At 38.3% G+C, this 19,973-nt stretch overlaps 3 protein-coding genes across 3 annotated transcripts; 1 reads left to right on the top strand and 2 right to left on the bottom strand.

Moving 5' to 3' along the window:
• The first annotated feature begins 9,106 nt into the window (after positions 1-9,106).
• Positions 9,107-12,138, top strand: LOC18010347 (alkaline/neutral invertase A, mitochondrial). The gene is made up of 6 exons (XM_006392355.2): positions 9,107-9,910; positions 10,253-10,412; positions 10,547-10,758; positions 10,857-11,350; positions 11,442-11,490; positions 11,621-12,138. Exons 1-6 carry the CDS (start codon positions 9,242-9,244, stop codon positions 11,948-11,950), a joined length of 1,914 nt encoding a protein of 637 aa, XP_006392417.1. The 5' UTR covers positions 9,107-9,241; the 3' UTR covers positions 11,951-12,138.
• A 205-nt stretch (positions 12,139-12,343) lies between these two features.
• Positions 12,344-13,328, bottom strand: LOC18010348 (receptor like protein 30). Its single transcript, XM_024158873.1, has 2 exons — positions 12,948-13,328; positions 12,344-12,832 (listed from the first exon to the last, which is right to left on the bottom strand). The coding sequence occupies exons 1-2, from the start codon at positions 13,326-13,328 to the stop codon at positions 12,344-12,346; spliced, it is 870 nt and encodes a 289-aa protein (XP_024014641.1).
• Positions 13,329-14,639: 1,311 nt separating this feature from the next.
• On the bottom strand, positions 14,640-15,641 carry LOC112088521. Its single transcript, XM_024158868.1, has one exon. It carries the CDS (start codon positions 15,639-15,641, stop codon positions 14,640-14,642), a length of 1,002 nt encoding a protein of 333 aa, XP_024014636.1.
• Positions 15,642-19,973: the final 4,332 nt, after the last annotated feature.

Raw genomic sequence — 19,973 nt, 5'->3', positions numbered from 1 at the left:
ATAAGAAAAGTATTTCAAAACAATCTATAAAAATGGTCAAAATACGGTGTTATCAACTCGCCCGGCAAGACCGGCCGCTCAGATCAGGATCAGAGACCCGAGGTTATTGGCATATTTTTTATCCGTCAAGATACGAAAGAATGGGATATCACCCTCTTACAGCAATTTTTCCAACCCAAGGATATCCTTATCCTTGGGTTGAGACTGAGTAGAAACCGTACTCTAGATGGTTATGCTTGGAATCATACAAAGTCGGGCATATACTCAGTTAAATTGGGTCATGATCTGATCAGAAGAACAAAGATAGGAGGAGAAGCTGGAGTGATGACAGAACTGAGTATTACGGCTCTCCAGAGCCAAGTGTTGAAAGTTCACACAACTGGAAAATTGAAACACTTTATGTGGCAAACTTTATCAGGATGTGTAGTGACGTGCCAAAAACCTTACATACCACCATTTTTGAACGGACAAACGATGCCCTCGTTGTGGAGATGCGAAAGAGTCCATAAGCCATCTCTTGTTTTTATGTCCCCCGGCTCTTCAAGTCTAGGTGTTATCGAACTTTCTGTCCCTTCCAGTTCTCTTTCTAAGTACTTCTATTTACCAAAATATAAGCTTTCTCTCTTGGAAAACAAAATAGTTAAACATGACAGATCTTCAAAAATGATATTTATCCTTGGAGCATATGGTTTATTTGGAAAGTGAGAAACAATAAGATCTTCAACGGAAAACAAAATCCCTTCGGAAGAAACCCTATTACAAGCAAACTTAGAAGCAGAGAGTTGGAGAATCGTGAACCAACCTGATGAGGATGATGAAGCTTCATCGATGTAGTCTCCCCCGCCTTCGAGCTCTCTACACAATTATTTAATAACTTAAGTCACTCATTTCCAATAATCGCACACAAACATATTTCTTTTTGCCTCCTTCTCTTTTTACATATACTCATTTATAGGTTTGCTAATTAATGCTATGAACACCATTTAAGCTCTTCTCTCTAATTTACTCCCACCTATTAATTTGAATAAATTTTAGCCATTCATTTTCACTTTGCTACATCACGTTTCATTATCTGCACGTCACACTCGGTTAGTATTAGTTTTTTTTTTTTGGTATGAATGTTAAGTTTTATACCATTTTTGATCTTTGACAAAAGTACAGAAACATTACAACAAAAGCAGAAGAAATAAAACTATTATACAAAAAACAACAACAGAAGAGAACCAAAACCAAAACAAAGAACTCTAAAGATGAAACACGCGGATTAAACAGCTATACCGAGCACCTTGACACAGCCTGAAGTGTTATTGCCACAGCTCTCTTGAGCTCGAGTCCTCATCTTTGTTGCCACGTGCAACCGATAGCGAGGCCCATCCTCAAAACCTCTGACCCATCAGCACCTTCAGCTTCTCCGAAGACAAACACTAACAAAAAACATGTAACAAAGAACCGGAGTCGAATACCATATTGGAGAATCAAAGAACATGCCGACGACACAGGGAGAACATGCCGATGACACAGGGAGAACATGCCGACGACGGTAAGATTGTCGGCTCTGACCATCGCTCCCACGCTTAACAAGCATCTATTCTGACTACTTGCAAGCAACAAAAGGGACCATCTCCCACGGCAATGTCAAAGATAAAACAACTCGGAACCGATGCCTTTATTCGAGCGAGTGGACACCACCACCGCCTCCGCCGTCATCCACAGAGCCAAAGAAGTGGAAAGGATCACTTACCGAAGCAAACGAAATAGGCTGCAGAGTGAAAAAGGAGCCACAACGACAACTTTTAAAAGAACCAGACCGGAAAGATGACATCGCAAACTCTGAAGATGAACAGGAACACCTCGGGAAACAATGCCATTGGGAAGCCATGTGAAACATCCACTGGAGCCATCAACCATCTCTAGACCATCACCCTTGATTCCACCACCATTGGAGAGAGAAGAAGACCTTGCTGCTGCCGCTACACCTCCGCCGGGACTAAGTAGACCCGAACTCTCAATAACAGCACCGACAACAAGAATCCCGTCCTCAAGGATCTGAATTGGCAAATTGAGAACTAGAGAGACCAGATCTAATTAAACCACTGCCGATCCAGCCGTCGAAGACAAATGGCTGGACAAACGAGCAAGAACAAACTCGCCGGGGCCAAGAAAAAAAATATCCAAACCGATGAACCCTCTACCGGAGCCGAAGCCGATTGCCACGCCTCACCAAAGGGAAATGGCTCTGCTCATGCCGCCGGAGAACACCAGAGGTCGCAGATCTCAACCCTTTGAGGTGGTGTATGAGGGAGTGTCAAGTTTTACTCTAAAAAGAAACAAATAAAAGCCGCAAGTGCACAGCTAATCAGTTGTAGTACTTAAGGATCGAATCCACATAGATTTGTGTGCCGAATATTTTTCTATGGTTTCTAAGTTATGTCTAGACTAAATTATTTTTTAAGGGGTGGTGTCTGTCACAGATTAAACTAAAACTAAAGAAAGCAAATAAAACAATCCTAAGAAAGTAAGTGAACAATGAAATGAAAGTAAAATGAAGCATGCAGGAATTCAAATGAAAGCAAGTAAAAATGTGCGATCTAAGAGCAGGTCCAGTAGTGAACCCCATAGAGGGGTTCATCCGATTAAAAAAACAATATTTTTGGTTTGTGTGGTTTGGGAAGAACCTCGGGTGAAATTTGGGTTCCAGTAGTGAACCCCTTTTTGGGGTTCATCCCGAAATAAAAATAATTTTTTTTTATTTTTTAAAAACAATTTAGAAAAAAAACACACAATTATTATAATAGAAAAATAAAATTCATTACACATAATCTTAAAACATACAATATAGAAGAATACAATTTAATACAAGAAAATTAAAAACATGCAATATTTGGAATATAAAAATACTTAACCAAATTTATTCCAGATATTTTCGATTAAATCCTCTTTCAATCGTTCATGTATCTGTTTGTCACGGACTTCGTTTCGTTTTGCCATCATCAAATTTAAGACATTTGTAGGGATACGTGTAGAATACGTCCTATCGACATGCGAATTTCTGCTTCATTCTTCTTGTTCAAATTCTTCTAAATTGTATCGAATGTAGTCATGTCGTTCGTTTTCTACTATCATATTGTGTAATATGATAGAAGCCTGCATAATCTTGCCAATTTTTTCTTTATCCCAAAAAAGAGCGGAATTTTTTATTATTGAGAATCTAGATTGCAGAACGCCAAAAGCCTGCTCCACATCTTTTCGGACGGATTCTTGAGTTGTTGCGAATAACTTATTTTTATCTCCTTCAGGAAGATGAATTGATTGTATAAATGTAGTCCATTTCGGATAGATACCGTCAGTGAGATAATATGGCAAATGGTACTCGTTACCGTTTACCCAATATCTTACTTTTGGAGCTCGACCTTGCAAAATGTCATCAAATACTGGTGAACAATCAAGAATGTTAATATCATTTAATGTACCTGGAGGTCCAAAAAATGTGTGCTATATCCAAAGATTTTGTGGTGCTACTGCCTCTAAAACGATTGTCGGTTTTCCTGCTCCACGTGTATATTGTCCTCTCCATGCGGTTGGGCAATTTTTCCACTCCCAAAGCATACAATCGATGCTTCCAATCATCCCGGGAAAGCCCTGTTGCTCTCCAATGTCCAGTAAGCGTTCAAGATCATCAGGTGTGGGTCTTCTTAGATACTCATCTCGGAACAAGGATATTATGCCCTCAGTGAAATTCTCTAAGCATAACAATGCTGTACTAGCCCCGAGCCGGAGATATTCGTCAACTGCATCAGCTGCCGTACCATACGCCATCATACGAATTGCTGCCGTACACTTTTGTAGAGCAGATAGACCTAATCTTCCGATAGCATTTCTTTTTTATTGAAAGTACGAAACTTCATTGGAGAGGCGGCCAACAATACGCAGGAACAAGTCCTTGTTCATTATAAAACGGTGTCGGAATATATGTGGCGGATAGGTTGCATCATCACTGAAATAATCGTTCCATAACCGGCTGTGACCTTCTTCCCGCTCTCTTTCAATAAATTGTTTTTTTTTCTTTCTTTCTGCATGCTGATTAATCATAGAATCAAACATGACATCAAACTTCTGATCGAACATCTCATCAAATGCATCATCAAGTGCATCATCAAATGCATCATCCAATGAATCATCAAATCCATTGCTTGAAGATGCTGCCATTTTTTTGTGTTTTTAAAAGAGTGATAAGAGATAAAGAGATGAAAAGTTTGTGACAAGAAATGAAGTTTGAAGAGGTTGGTGTTTTTAGACAGTTTTTTGTTTTTGATAAAGAGATTTGTGTTTTTGGGAACGTTATGGTGTTTGATATAGAGGTTGTGATAAGAAAAACACTTTGATAGCAAGGTGAGAAAGAAAAACACTTTTGATAGCAAGATGAGAAAGAACGAAGTTTGCAACTATGAATGAACATACTTATGTTTTATGTCATATAAATACACGGCAGAAAGTTAAAATATGTGGCTAAAATGATAGTTGGGAACATATGGTCTATATTACGACATAAAATAAGCGGTTACAATAGAAGGCTGACAAAAGCTTGATGGCCTCTCCAAAATTGGTGAATGTGTTCACGGATCAACAGCCAAGTTGTAGTGGCCAAGTGGCTGTGACAGTACCTGAAAAAAAAAAATAACATAAAGAGAGTTAGAGATATATGTGGCTGTGATGAGAAGGAAGAGAGTGCAAGAGTGGAACAAGTTAAACGAGAGAAGAGATCACAAACAGAGAAGAGAGTGAAAGAGAGTTAAAGGTTAAAAAAGAGAATGGAAGATGAGAAGGAAGTGAACAGAGAGATGAGAGGTTTAAGTGTGAAAGAGAGTTAAAGAGAGAAGAGATGTTAAGTAAGAAAAAGAGAGTTAAAGAGAGTTAAATTTATTGTTGAGTGTCTTTTAAATTATGGTTGACAGTCTTTTATGTGTCTTTATGGCTAAGTGTCTTTTATGTTAAATACAATAGTAGTTGGGAGTCTTTTAAAATGAGATTTCAAGTTATCGATGAACTGGTAAACATTGTCAAACAGGTTTTTACTACCATTTAACACAATACGTAAACCTAACATGTCCGATCAAGCATTGATAACGACACTACAGTCTTAAAGCTAACAAAAGAAACCTAGCCAGTTACAGTAAGCATTAAACACAAACAAAGAACAGTTTACCAAACATTCAAGTTAGAAAAGAACTAACCTTTACACGGTCGGTGAGCCATATACCCTCAACTATCATTTCAGTTTCCGCTGAGTCCAAATTTTCCTCACAAAAAAACATTACAAGATACCATTAATCCCCACTACATAACTTGAGCCGAAGTTAACTACTTAATATAACATTAACGAATGAATCAATGCTAGCCATTTCTAAAGCCTAAAGATATAAGCAGTAGCTGCAATGACACAAACAAATAAGAGCATCGAGATAGTGTCACCTCGATTACCAAGCTCCTCCTTCAAAACCCTGACTTTGCCCTGAAGCCTTGCTAGCTCTTCACGGACGTCTCCTAAGGATGGATCCACGGAGTTGACTCTACCCTGATCAACACTGAGGATCAGCTCCTCCTGCTTTTCTATCCTTGTCGCAAAGATTGTGCATTGTTCGGTTACCGCGTGATCCCACCATTGGTGAATGTGGTCAAAAGTGCCCTACACGCATTAGAAACAGTTAGGACGAATAACAAAAAAATTCAACTTCAAACAAAGAAATAAATGAATGACAAAGGCAGAAAACAAACCTCGTCAATCCATTCCGGGCAAGAATAGTACTTGCGACCGGCTGCGTTTGCTTTGAGCTTCACAACACGACCACAGAAGCACTTCTCCGGTATGCCATAAGTGGCATCGGAGTAATCCCAGTACGGGACCTCTTCACCTTCTTCAGATGAATCGCTGCTGTAGGATGGCATTATCTGTCCAAAAAAGAACATGATCAATAACTACATTACCACAACCATCCATAATATAAACTACTATACACTACCGATCATGTAAAGAACTACAACATCTCATCTCAGTTCATCATCGATAAATACTTAACATCGAAAATGGCAAATGCAAGATGATCAAATCATATCACATATATGAAACAGAAAACATACACACGAATGATGCAAATCACATATATAAAATCATATCACATATTTGAAACAGCAAATCATATCACATATATGAATCATCATCGATAATGCCTGTAAACCTAAACCCAAATTATGCAAATGGATGAAACCCTAAACCCATCGCATAAAAATTGAACAATTATATCATCAACCATGCAATCGAATTCGTAATAGAGTTAAAACGAAAGTATTTCATTGTATTAAACCCCAATTGTAACCCCAAAATAAAGCCCCAATATTTTTCCCCAATTTTAGAAAACCTTAATTTCATCGCATACAAATCCATCACATATATCATCAACCATGCAATCCAATTCGAAATAGAGCTATACTGAAACTAAAACCATGTTTTAAACCCCAATTGCAACCCCAAAAGAAAGCCCCAAATTTTTTCTCCAATTTCAGAAAACCCTAATTTCGTCGATTCAAATTTTCTTTCAAATCAGTCAAATACCATACGGAAAATCGATTCCGGGTATCAAATAAGAGACCAACAACCGTAATCCACCCAAAATCCCCAAAAAACCCCGATCTTTTATTCCAGTTTTTCCCCAAAAATACGAAAACCCTAATCCAACGAAATCGTTTACAATAAAGCGAGAATTGAAGAACAGATGATTACCTTGACGATGAGACGGAAGCGTGATCCTAGGATGACCAACCCATCGGAAAAATTTTCCGGTTTGAACGGAATCGACGGATTCTTCTTGAATCGTCGGAGAAGAGAAAGAGAGAACTCGAGCCCAAAATTACCACGATTTTTCTCCAATCTCCTTCAGCCACGTGGATAAGAGACGGGTCGTCAGGTTCAACCGGATGAACCGATCCGTCAAATATGGGCTTTATTTTTTTTTTTTTTAAAAGCCATTTTGCCTATGAACTCGAGCCCAAAAAATGGGATGAACCCTCACTGGACCTGCTCTAAGAAAGCAAGTAAATATCGATTAGGTTGTAAACAATAATTAAAAACGCTGGACTTTCGGGAACTCTATGAGGATCATAATCGGATTCAACAACTAAAGCTATATATTGGGATTGGTGGATATCGAAATATCTAGGGTTTTAGAGCTAGAGTATGGCGGTATGATTACGTCACTGTCGTGATCATAACCAACTGTCTCTCGCAACCTTGACCAGTAGGTTTCCACTATGGCCCTGGAAGAGAGAAAACACAGGAACTTGTATAGGACTCATTTATACTCACGACTCCCCGATAGGTAGGTTTCCATTCATATGGTTGAATCGGCCGTTTCATTCTAGGTCGGATACTTAATGAAAACTTTCGCAACAATAACTATCTAGATCAGACGCTAGATGATCAATCAAGCATACATGCATTAAGAACAAGAAATAATGAAGAACATAAAATAAAATTCCAAATCTAAAAACCTAGATATCTTAATCGATTATGAGAGCCCCTTTCGGGAATCCTATGCCCAACTCAAGATCTACACAGACATAGCTGAGGTCCACATCATCATTGGTTTTAATGAAAGCAATCAAAAACAGTAAAGAAAAGAGGTAGAAGAAAGCTTCTCTATTGATGAACTCAATGTTGAGAAATCTTCTCTACAAAATCGCTGAAAACGGCTAAGAAAAGTTATCTCTGTAAAAAGTATGCAAGAGATATCTAAAAACGGCATTAATGACAAGTATTTATAGTTTTCAATACTCCAGGGCATCTAGGGTTTTGGAATTGAGGCTTGGAAATGACTTTGGGCTTTAGTAATGAGCTTCTTAAGTCGGAGATGGCTAGCCGCGGTCGGATGTGACGTGACCGTGGTGAATGGATGCTTGGCCGCAGTCGCGTGGTTTGCTGGCCATCTTCAAATATCTCCGGTATACTGTTCCATCAACTTCTGAAATGCTTATGCTATTAATCACCTAATTTTTGTTAATTAATATATATCGTCATATATATTGTATAGTTCGTGTAGTTAGAAATGCATTAATTTAGTATATATATGTGGTCATATGATAGGATATAATTTGTGTAGTTGACCATCATTTTTCCAAAGATGAGAGTTTAATTAGCATAACAAATATATAAGGGGTTTAGAATGTTTTTGTGCAAAAGTAAGGGTTTCTTTATCGATTTTCCCCTTTTAAATAATTGGTTTCAACGTGTTACGTGATTACATCATAAGGGAAAACCTGTATAAATTAATAATGTTGGAACCCTAAAATTTTATTAATTTATTATGATATTAATTTATCTATAAATTAATAATAATTAATTTATAGAGATAACATGGTTTTCACCTATAATCTTTTAAAAATTTCATTCGAATAATGTTGTATTTAAGAATATAAGTGAATATCCTATTAAGAAAATATGATTAACAAACATAATTATCATAACAAAATATTTTTTAATAGTATATCAATTTGTCTATTAAAAATATATATGTTTAGAAGTTCAAAATTTACAAGAAACTATGACTATTATCAAAAAGATGAAATTAAAGACAATATTAATACATTTGTAAACATTTACATATAAGAAAATTAATTATCACATCAAAAAATCTTTATAAATTTGAATATATATAAAAAAATAACAATAAGAGATAGATATGTAATAAGTAAAAAAGAAGAATACCAATGAAATTTCAATTTTAAATAAAAATAAATATATTAGTCATATTTTAGTATAGTATATTACTATAAATATGTTTTTGTTGGGACTATATATTTATGTAAGAGTTTCAAAAAAAATATTATCTTATTGTTTTATCGAATTTGATAAATTTTTATATTGACCAGACTTGAGATTAGCAAAATTTATTATTTGATAATAATAATTATTAATTTATAAAGTGGAGTATTAATTTATAGAGATTATGCTGTATTGGGATGGGTATAATGGTAAACTCATAGGAGAGGTTTTCCCTCCTGCTCAAGGTTGAAGGATATGTTGTCTTTTTTTTTCAATTGAATATTCTCATTTCCTAATTATCTTCTTCTTTCTATAGCTTCTTCTCCGACGCTAAAGCCTAAATCGATCGAATCTCAGACCCAGATTCCCTCGATTCATTCTTTGATCTCTGCTTATTCTTCATCGGATTCCAGTTTTCCGGCTCTAACCATGAGCGCAAGCTATCTACTCCGCAGGTTCTCCACGAAGCCTCCTTCTCGATTTCACAGAAATCTCTTGTCTTCCAGTTTCTCCATGGATCTTCCTCCCGTATTATCCCGAAACGCGTTGATTCGTCCCTATTCAAGCACTACATCGAACCATCGCACCATATTCAACAACATTCGGAGATTTATTTCTCCGTGTTTTCGCCAATCGAAGATTTTACCAAATTGGGTTTCCGAGAAAACGAGAAGTAATAGCGTCTCGGTAAGAGGATTCTCCACATCGGTTGAAACCATTACCGGTGACAAGAGTTTCGAGAGAATTCACGTTCAGAGTAGTTTAAATTCGAATCCATTGGTCATCGAGAGGATACACAAAGACGAAGAAACCGTAGGCGAACCAGTTTCTAGAGTAGAGGTCAACGAGATTCGTAGTGGTGAAGTTAGAGAAGAGAGTGAGGCTGAGAAGGAAGCGTGGAGGATTTTAGAAGACGCCGTTGTTAGGTATTGTGGCTCGCCGGTAGGGACGGTGGCGGCGAATGATCCCGGAGATAAGTTGCCTTTGAATTATGATCAAGTGTTTATAAGAGACTTTGTGCCTTCTGCTTTGGCTTTCTTGCTTAAAGGAGAAGGAGATATCGTCAGGAACTTTCTTCTTCACACATTACAGTTGCAGGTATGTATCAATGTCATCTTAAATTGGAGATTTTTGAATGTGAATGTCACTCATTGATGTTCTCAAAAAGTCTGAACATTTAAGGAATGTATAGTGATTCTGTTTCATGGGTTGATGTCTAATTTGGTATAAATGTCATCATAATCGACTCATTGATGTGCTAAAAGTGACATAATCTGAACATTTACAATGTATACTAGTTGTGGTTGTATAAGGAAATGAGTAGTGGAATTCGAGTATATTGTAATGAATTAGTTTATATGTTACAAGTTGTATTGGGTGTTCATTATTGATGATGTATGGTTTGGTTTGTTATTGATAAACCTTTGTTTTGTCTTTAAGAGCTGGGAGAAAACGGTAGATTGTTACAGTCCTGGACAGGGCTTGATGCCTGCAAGTTTCAAAGTCAGGACCGTAGCACTTGATGAGAACACAGCAGAAGAGGTTCTCGATCCAGATTTTGGCGAATCAGCTATAGGTCGTGTTGCTCCTGTGGATTCTGGTTAGTAGATTCTCTTTGGCTGTAAATTGTCAATATCTGCGATTGGCTAATCTTTGTGAGTCTCGGTGGGAGAGCTATGTGAATTGTATTCTCCATGGGAGTTTGTTGCTGATTGTTTCTTTCATCCTCTATAGGTTTGTGGTGGATTATTCTTTTACGGGCATATGGAAAGATAACCGGAGATTTCTCATTACAAGAGAGAATAGATGTTCAGACAGGCATAAAGCTTATCATGAACTTGTGTTTAGCAGATGGATTTGACATGTTTCCAACACTTCTGGTCACTGACGGATCCTGTATGATTGATCGTCGAATGGGTATCCATGGCCATCCCCTCGAAATCCAAGTACATTCAACACCTATTCTTTGTCTGATTTTCTCTTTACAGCTTGATTCAATACGTTTGTGAGACCTAACCGTGATTTCGTCTCTGATGCATTGCAGTCGTTATTCTACTCAGCACTCAGATGCTCTCGTGAGATGCTCTCTGTTAATGACAGCTCCAAGAATCTTGTAAGAGCCATTAACAATAGATTAAGTGCTTTGTCCTTTCACATCAGAGAGTACTACTGGGTGGATATAAAAAAGATCAATGAGATATACCGTTACAAGACAGAAGAGTATTCCACGGATGCCACTAACAAGTTCAACATTTATCCTGAGCAAATTCCCCCATGGCTCATGGATTGGATTCCTGAGCAAGGTGGGTATCTTCTCGGGAACCTACAACCTGCGCACATGGATTTCAGATTCTTCACGCTCGGGAACTTTTGGTCTGTTGTTTCCTCCTTGAGTACACCAAAGCAGAATGAAGCTATATTGAACTTAATCGAAGCTAAATGGGACGACATTATTGGGAATATGCCTCTTAAGATTTGCTACCCTGCATTAGAGTACGATGATTGGCGTATAATCACTGGAAGCGACCCAAAGAACACGTGAGTTTCGCTTACTATTTACGTTCTCCTTCGTGAGTATTTTACTTTTGGAGTAAACTAACCTTGAAAACATTTTTGATGAACGTTGCAGACCTTGGTCGTATCACAACAGTGGATCCTGGCCTACGCTTCTTTGGCAGGTACATTTATACTCAAAATGTATTTACAATCTCAAACATGCGTAAATGGTTCAAACTAGCCAGATAATGTTATGGAGACTATATAAATCAACTGGTTTCTAACAGGCTTTTATGTGTGTTTGAATAACAGTTCACATTAGCATGTATGAAGATGGGTAGACCAGAGCTAGCTGAGAAAGCTCTTGCATTGGCTGAGAAGAGACTCATGGCAGATCGCTGGCCGGAGTATTACGACACACGTTCTGGGAAATTCATTGGGAAGCAGTCCCGGCTTTACCAGACGTGGACAGTCGCCGGATTCTTGACTTCTAAACTCCTCTTGGCAAACCCTGAGATGGCGTCACTGTTATTCTGGGAAGAAGATTACGAGCTTCTGGATATCTGCGTCTGTGGTCTCAGCAAAAGTGGCCGCAAAAAATGCTCCCGAATCGCTGCCAAGACTCAGATTCTTGTTCGATGAAGTGCAAAATAGAGTCTATTTGCTTCTCTGGACATCCAACGCCTCAAGCTTTTTAGGCTTAGATCTCAGAGGAATTGAAATTTTTACAGAAACATGACTGTCACATGTAATATTGATTATCTGTTTGTATATACAGATATATATATATATACATATATTACAACAGTTTCACACCGTTGTAGCTTCTTGTAGATGGCCAGATTTAAGTAAGTACCGTTTATACATATTCAAGCCAAGATATTAAATACGACGAAAGCGTTTATTACAAAAACCCATTAAATAGAACTACAAACAAACACAAACGAGTCTTCTGAAAAACAAACACGAACACAACGTTGGACAAACATATGCTTCACAAATATGCCTACTACAGAGACCGCAACAGAGTTGAGCTTAACGACCAGTTGTGGTGACTCTGAGTTTTCTTCGGCCAAACTTTTCGTTGAACCACTCATGATTGTGCGACATGAAGATGTGTCCGATCACCAATCCGCAGAATACACCAGGGACATAAGCTATTGCAGCTGCTACCCAGTTGAACATTTGTTCCTCCCACTCTGACAATCCCTCGGGTTGCTGTGATGTAGGATTCAACACATGGGATTCTCCACAGATTTCTTCGAGACCATAGAGTCTAGAGTTGTCCAAGAATGAAGAACATTTTTGCCTTTGAAACTGTGTGCCTCGTGGTACTGGACCTTGGAGAAGGTTATGGGAGAAGTTCATGTATGACAGAAAGGAGAGTTTACCAAGATCTTGAGGGATTTGACCTGTAAACTTATTACACGATAGGTCTAGTGTCTCCAGATTTGTCAAATTTGCCAAGAATCGTGGGATCTCGCTTGTGAATGCGTTACCAGACAAGTTGAGTAGAAGCAGTTCCTTCAAAGAGCCAATGGATTCAGGGATTTTGCCATATATTTTTGTTTCCGGAAAAATCAATGGCTCTGAAGTCTTTACGGATCCGATCAAACCTCATTTCTACTCCTTTATTCACTATTTCCATCGAGTGATAAATAGTCGAATAATTCACGAAATCTTGCATGTACCGGTCATTTTCTTCGGTCAATGTTCTCATTTCACGCCAGTTGGAGAAATAGTGAGTTGGGAGAGTTCCAGTGAAGTCATTTTGTGAAATATCGATGACTCTTAAACTCTGAAACCCAACGGAGACGTCGCGATCATACAACAGCCCATAGAACTCGTTTGATCTGACGATGAGAACATGTAATGATGGTAGAGATCCCAACCATGATGGAAACTTGTCCTTGATTTTGTTACTTTCCACGTTCATAAGTTGTAGAGCTTTGCAGTTGATCAAGGACTTTGGAAGATTTCTTTCAAGCTGGTTGCGGCTAACGTCCAATGATCGTAACATTGTAGCATTGACAAATATATCCGGAATATTTTCCACTGAAGCTATTGTTACGCAGAATCAGGTCTGTAAAAGAATCAATGGAATTCCTCAAGCATTGAGGAATTGAGCCGGTGAAGTGATTGTTGGACAAATCCAAAAAGTTTAAACATTTAAGCTTGCAGATCCAATGGGGAAATGGTCCTCGAAATGAATTTGAGTTCAGATCCAATGCTTGGATCAGTGTTTCTTGAGAAGAACTTTCGAAACTGATGAAAGAATTGTGAGAGAGCATCACTGTCGTCAATCTCCATAAGCAACTTGGTACTTCACCTTCCAACTTGTTGTTGGAGATATCAAGATAACGGAGGTTGACTAACTTTGATATAGATTTAGGGATTGGTCCGGTGAGATTGTTGTTGCTAAGACGTAACTGTAGGAGGTTGTGTAATTTAGATATTGATTCCGGGATCGGGCCATAGAAACTGTTACGAGTAAGGGAATAGATTTTGAAGCTTTGATGATGAAGATGTATTCGCAAAATCTATAGGTCCCGTGAATTGGTTTCCTTCTAGATAAACTTCTTTTAACGAAGGAATGGTAAACAAAGATTTAGGAAAAGGTCCACGAAATGAGTTTGCACCAACATCAAAATACTCCAACTTGTGGAATCTACTCATGTTAGAGGGAAGCCTGGATGTGAAGTTATTATAGTTGAGGCTAAAAAGGGAAAGCTTGGTTAAATTGACAAATGAAGTAGGAATAGAATTATTAGCACCAGAGCAACCTCAATGGTGATATTCACTTGGCGTTCATCACCAATTTTTTATTAATATAATTTTGATTAATGATAAAATTAGAACCTTATCAATTTTTCATCTCCAATAGTGATTCCCATTTGGGGTTCATGTGAATAAAATAATATTATTTTTTTTAATAAAATTTCGAAAATAATTATTAATTTAAAATTAAACTTAAACATTAGCATTACATAATTAAAAAAAAGCTTAACATACATTGAAAGCATATTATAAACATATCAGCCAAATTTCTCCCAAATATGCTCTACCAAATCATTTTGCAGCTGATCATGTATTTTTTTATCTTTAACTTTCTTCCGGTTCTCCATCAAATTGGTGACATTAGTAGGCATAGTCGTTTGATACGTCATATCGACCTGTGAAGTTTTGGTTCTTTCTCCTTGTTCGAAAGAATCCAAATCGTATTGGGTGTATCCAGCTCTTTCATCTTCTACTATCATGTTGTGTATGATGATACAAGCTCTCATTATTTTTCCAATTTTTACCTTATCCCAAAAGAGAGCTGGATTTTTGATTATGGCAAAACGAGCTTGCAGGACTCCAAAAGCACGCTCAACGTCTTTCTGGCGGATTCTTGTTTTGTGGCAAACATTGTTGCTTTTTCACCTTGTGGTAACGGTATAGATTGGATAAATGTTGCCCATTTGGGATATATTCCGTCTGTTAGGTAGTACGCCAAATGGTATTGATGCCCGTTTACCCAGAAATTCACTTTTGGAGCTCGACCTTGTAAAATATCATCGAAAACAGGTGAACGATCAAGAACGTTGATATCGTTTAAAGTACCTGGTGGTCCAAAAAAGGCATGCCAAAACCAAAGATCTTGTGATGCGACAGCCTCTAAGACAATTGTAGGTTTTCCAGAACCTCGTGTATATTGCCCTTTCCAAGCTGTTGGGCAATTTTTCCATTCCCAGTGCATGCAATCGATGCTTTTAATCATCCCGGGAAAACCACGCCGCTCTCCGTCAATAAGAAGTCGTTGAAGATCTTCTGGGGTTGGTCGTCTGAGGTACTCTTCTCCAAATATATTGATTATTGCTTCCACAAAATTCTCCAAGCAAAAGAGTGCAGTACTTTCACCGAGTCGGAGGTACTCGTCAACCGCATCAGAAGCTGAACCGTATGCCATTATACGAATGGCGGATGTGCACTTCTGTAATGCTGAGAGACCGAACCTTCCCGCAGCATCTCTTTTTTTTCTAAAGAATGGAACTTGGGAAAGACGGTCAACAATATACATGAACAACGGCTTTTTCATTCTGAAGCGGCGACGGAATATATGCGGTGGATACGTACAATCTTCACTGAAATAGTCATTCCATAGATTCATGTGACCTATTTCGCGCTCTCTTTCTATATACGCTCTTTTCTTCTTTGCTCTTCTTGGTGGTTGCTTCTCCAAAATGGTGTCATACAGATCATCCATTGCTTGATCCATTATGTCGTCAAATGCGTCATCAAACCGGTCATCAAGATCGTCATCACTGAAATTGGTGTTTGATGATGATGCCATTGCTTGAATGAGAGAAGAGTAGGAAACGAGTTGTGGAAACACGTGAAAGAAGCAGAGAGAAAAGAAGTATCTCAATAGAGTAAAGAGAGGTTAGATAAGAAGCGATAGTCTTCGGACTTAAAAAAAAGAGAGGTAGTTGAAGTTCCTTATAAAGAGTACATGTCTTATAAAGAGGACATATCTTATAAAGAGGAAGATAATTTTTGTGGTTTACAAGAAAACACAAGTACACCACCACAACCACTACAACAATAACCGTGACACTTGAATACAAAATAAAAGTTCAGACCGACACAAATAAAAGTGGACAGATAAAAGTACATGACAAATCAAAGAAAACAAGAGAAAGATAACCCGTGACTTCCATAATAATGCAGCTTCATAGCTCAAACGACCACATATTCTCATCCAAGCCATCTGCATAAAACGAGAAAAGAGAAGGATTAGCCATCAAGTCATAATAACAAAGAGAACTACTCAGCATCCTCCTTTCTTCTTAAAGAAAATATAAGCGTAAAAACTGTAAAGAGAACTGTAACAAGTCATATTAACCTAAACCATTATTGTAACAATTCATTAATCAGTTGGTTTTTCAGGGCCACTTCTACGTCAGAGAGTGATTCGCTTCTAGCTAGTAACTTGTCGAGCAGTTTCTTGTTCATTAGCTTGTCTCTCATCTCCAAATCTTTTTGTTTTATTTCCCACACACTCTGCACACACTCAGCCGCCTGCTCTGTCGTATTGTGGACTCCTTTCTTCTTGGACGCAGCTGCTTTCTTCGCAGCCTTAACACCGATCTGACGTGGCTGGGACACATCGTCGTTGGCGCCGTCATCATTAAAGCTGGATGACTGACATGTAGAGGCCTCTAGCTTTCTGCGTTTGCCCTTGTCTCCTTCTTTGTTAGCTGTGGTCGCACACCACTTCTGGTCGTGTCTGAGCTCTCTCCATGCGTGGTCAAGAGTGAATTTAACGCCATAGTCGTTGTAGAAAATCTCTCCAGCTGCGTTCATCAGGTCGTTCTCGTTTTGGCCGCTAGTTTGCTGTGTCTTTGCAGCCTCGAAACAGCCCACATACTTGCAAACTTGATCGTTCAGACGACCCCATCTTTGCTTGCACTGACTCGGGGATCTAGCATTCTCTCCACTAAGCTTGAGGGTGCCGTTGAAATATGTTTCGATACTCTTCCAAAATGGTCCAAACTTCTGCTCATTACTCACCACCGGGTCCTTGGAAGTATTTAACCACGAACTGATTAACATCCTCCTTAGGTGTCCACTGTCGCCTTGGCTGCTTACTCGATTCACCAGGTGTGGTTGGATCATCAGACCCTTGACTACTAAACCGAGGGAAGGTTTCTGATGATCCAAGGTCTATTACGTGCGGGTAAGTAAATGGGTTTGGGTTTTCTTGTTGTTGGCTAGTTAGAAGATTGACGAAGCCGTGAGAGTTAGAAAATGGAATAGGAGAATCCATTTTGTTGTTTACAAAGAAGGGGCTTATGGTTTTGGGTTTAGGTTAACGTTTTAGAAATCTTTTAAAATAGATAGCGTTTAAAATAGAAAGTCTTACAAAGCTGGATTTAAAAGATTTAAAAGTTGAACTGTTTTTGTAAAGCAATCAATGAATGTGCTTTATCTCCCTAAACCTACCAAGAATTGGTAACAAAGACCTTAACTCTCCACCTAACAATCAAATCACTTTAACAAAGACCTTAACCAGCTCAAAAAAACTAACTAAATACACACATCACTTAACTACATAACCTAACTAAAGGTTAGAAAACGGACTAACCTTTATTCATTTATGAAATGACGTCTGGTTGAGCCTCGTTAACTGTCCTCGAAGAACTCGTACCTCCTCCTTCAGCCTCGTTACCTCTCCTCGAAGACCTCGAACCTCTCCCTTGATATCAGTCTCTAGCGTAAGCATCTGTTCCTTTTGATATTTCACCTGCCTCTCGAGAATCCCAAGTTGCTCGATAACACCATCATCCCACCATTGGAACAAATGCACTCCACTCCCCTACAATACAATAGTTATGTTATGAACCAATATATAATACATACACACATTCAGCAATGACAGTATTGATTCAAGTCAAGTAAAACATTACCTCTTTTAGTCGGTCAGGGCAAGTTAAGTACTTTCGCCCATGACTACCTTCAGCAGTACACGTTTCCACCTTCAAGACCCGACCACACCAGCACTTTTCCTGAATTCCATAAGTCGCGTCATCATATGCCCATTGCAAGTCCTCCTCTGGTCCTTCAGATGACGTATCACTATAGATAGATGGCATTATCTGCACAAGACACAACTCTCAAACAAACAAATTCAAACGCATTAGAGGATCAGGAGAATCAAACCATCTCACAAACAAAGATACTCATATCTAACAATCGAACAAGAGGTGTTCATGTGTGGTGATGAACAAACAAACGAATTCATAATCTCACAAACTCATAAATGACACATCAAACAATCAATACAGTCGCACATCAAAAACATTCTCACATCTAACCATCGCACATCAAACAAACTAACACCAAACAATCGCAGAATAAAACAAAGGAAATCATAAGTCATTCACAGAACAAACAACAGATGAATCGATCCAACCCAGATGAATCGATCCAACCCAGAAAACAGATGAATCGAACACTATATCAAACCCAGAAAACTTGATAAAAATTTTCTTAAATCCCTAAATCAGATGACGTGATTTACGATAGAGTACCCCAAACAAGAGTATTGTTAGTCGGATTCACACTGTAACCCTAATTTAAATCAAAAATCGAACCTCAAAATTTTTCCCCAAATAAAAAAAAACCCTAATTTCGCAAACCCAATCGCAGAAATTAACATCAGAAATCACTTTCGATATGATAAGCACTAACCTTAACGAAGCAGATGAAGATGGCGGTCTGAATTTGGTATTCGATGTCTCAGAAATCGCCGATGGAAAAATCGCATGCAGAGAAGAAGTATCGGGGAAAAATTTTGGGAAGAAAGAAAATGAAGAAGAAAATTTGTCTCGGGGAAGAGAGAGACACGCATGAAAAAAAAAATAAGGTATCTGTGAACCCCACCCATGAACCTCTCTTGATACACCGTTGGAGGTGCTCTAAGGTATCTGTGAATCTCAATTCAAAAAAATAAGGTATCTGTGAATCCTAAAATCCACACTCAATAATTTGGAGTGATTTGTATGGGCAAGAATCTCGAAATAAGCACAACGATTTAAATAAGACAAGATTCGACGAATTGGATTTATATTGATGAATATATGTATTTACAAGGTGTTTAGAGAGAGCTTCAAGAGCGTACAAAGTCTCAAATGAGTAAAATAGTGAATAATGAATTCTGTTAAACCTAAAACTCCAGTCTCTTTATAGCATGAGTCGTACTGGAGCGCTCCGCGATCTCCGGACAGATAGACTTTACTGCTCCGCGATCTCCGGGTTAGCATGCTTAACTACTCCGCGTATTTCGGGCTAACGTGCTCCGAATATCTTGGGATCTTCAAGGATAACGATTGACTTGTTCAAATCTTCTCTATCGAACTCCGTGAATCTCGGGGTGCTAGACTAACAGCTTGTAGCTCCAGGTCGTAGCTCGAGCTCGCAGTCCATCGTACACCAAGAGCTCGTAGCTCGCAGTACACCAAGAGCTCGTAGCTCGCAGTACGCATTTTATTAGGACTAATGAGTCTTTTATGTTAGTTTCAACATATGCTTTTAGTTATACTTTTGTGGGAAGGATTTAGTGCTAAATCCAATACCAACAATTGCCCCCCAGCCCTTTAAGTGAGATATCGAGGTTGAAGGGCGAGAAATGCTTTTGAAGAAATATGATTCTCTTCTTTTTTGGCTGTTGAACTCTTTACTTTTCATCATTGTTTTTTTTCTTTTGGTTGCACTTTGGTACCCGGAAGGGTTTTAACTGTATGCTATTTTAAATCTTTTGGCCCAGAGGGGACCTAAGTTTTTATTTGCTTCCTTGCTTTCTTGATTTTTTTGCGACTATTGTTCGAGCTTGTTTACTCTTTTAGTCTGTTTGAACTGTGGAGCATCTGATAATTGATTATGGGTTAATACTTAGAATTTTGAACAAGGGGTTATGACTATTCCTTGTTAAAAATGTGCTGAACTGATAACCATATGATCGTTTTGGAGAGATCGCGTAATGGTGTGGGGTAGCAAGTAACGAACTGTGATAGTAAATTTATTTTGTAAGCGCTAAGTTACTCAGCGAGCTACGAGCTTGGTGATCGTTTGAATAGATCATTTAATGATAACTTACTGCGAATAGCGGGTTTGTTGAAGCTTT

The sequence above is a fragment of the Eutrema salsugineum genome, unplaced genomic scaffold, assembly GCF_000478725.1.
Source record: "Eutrema salsugineum unplaced genomic scaffold, Eutsalg1_0 scaffold_8, whole genome shotgun sequence".
In the NCBI taxonomy this organism is placed as follows: Eukaryota; Viridiplantae; Streptophyta; class Magnoliopsida; order Brassicales; family Brassicaceae; genus Eutrema; species Eutrema salsugineum.
The sequence above is the reverse complement of the archived record's forward strand: the minus strand, read 5'-3'. Positions and strand labels throughout refer to the sequence as shown.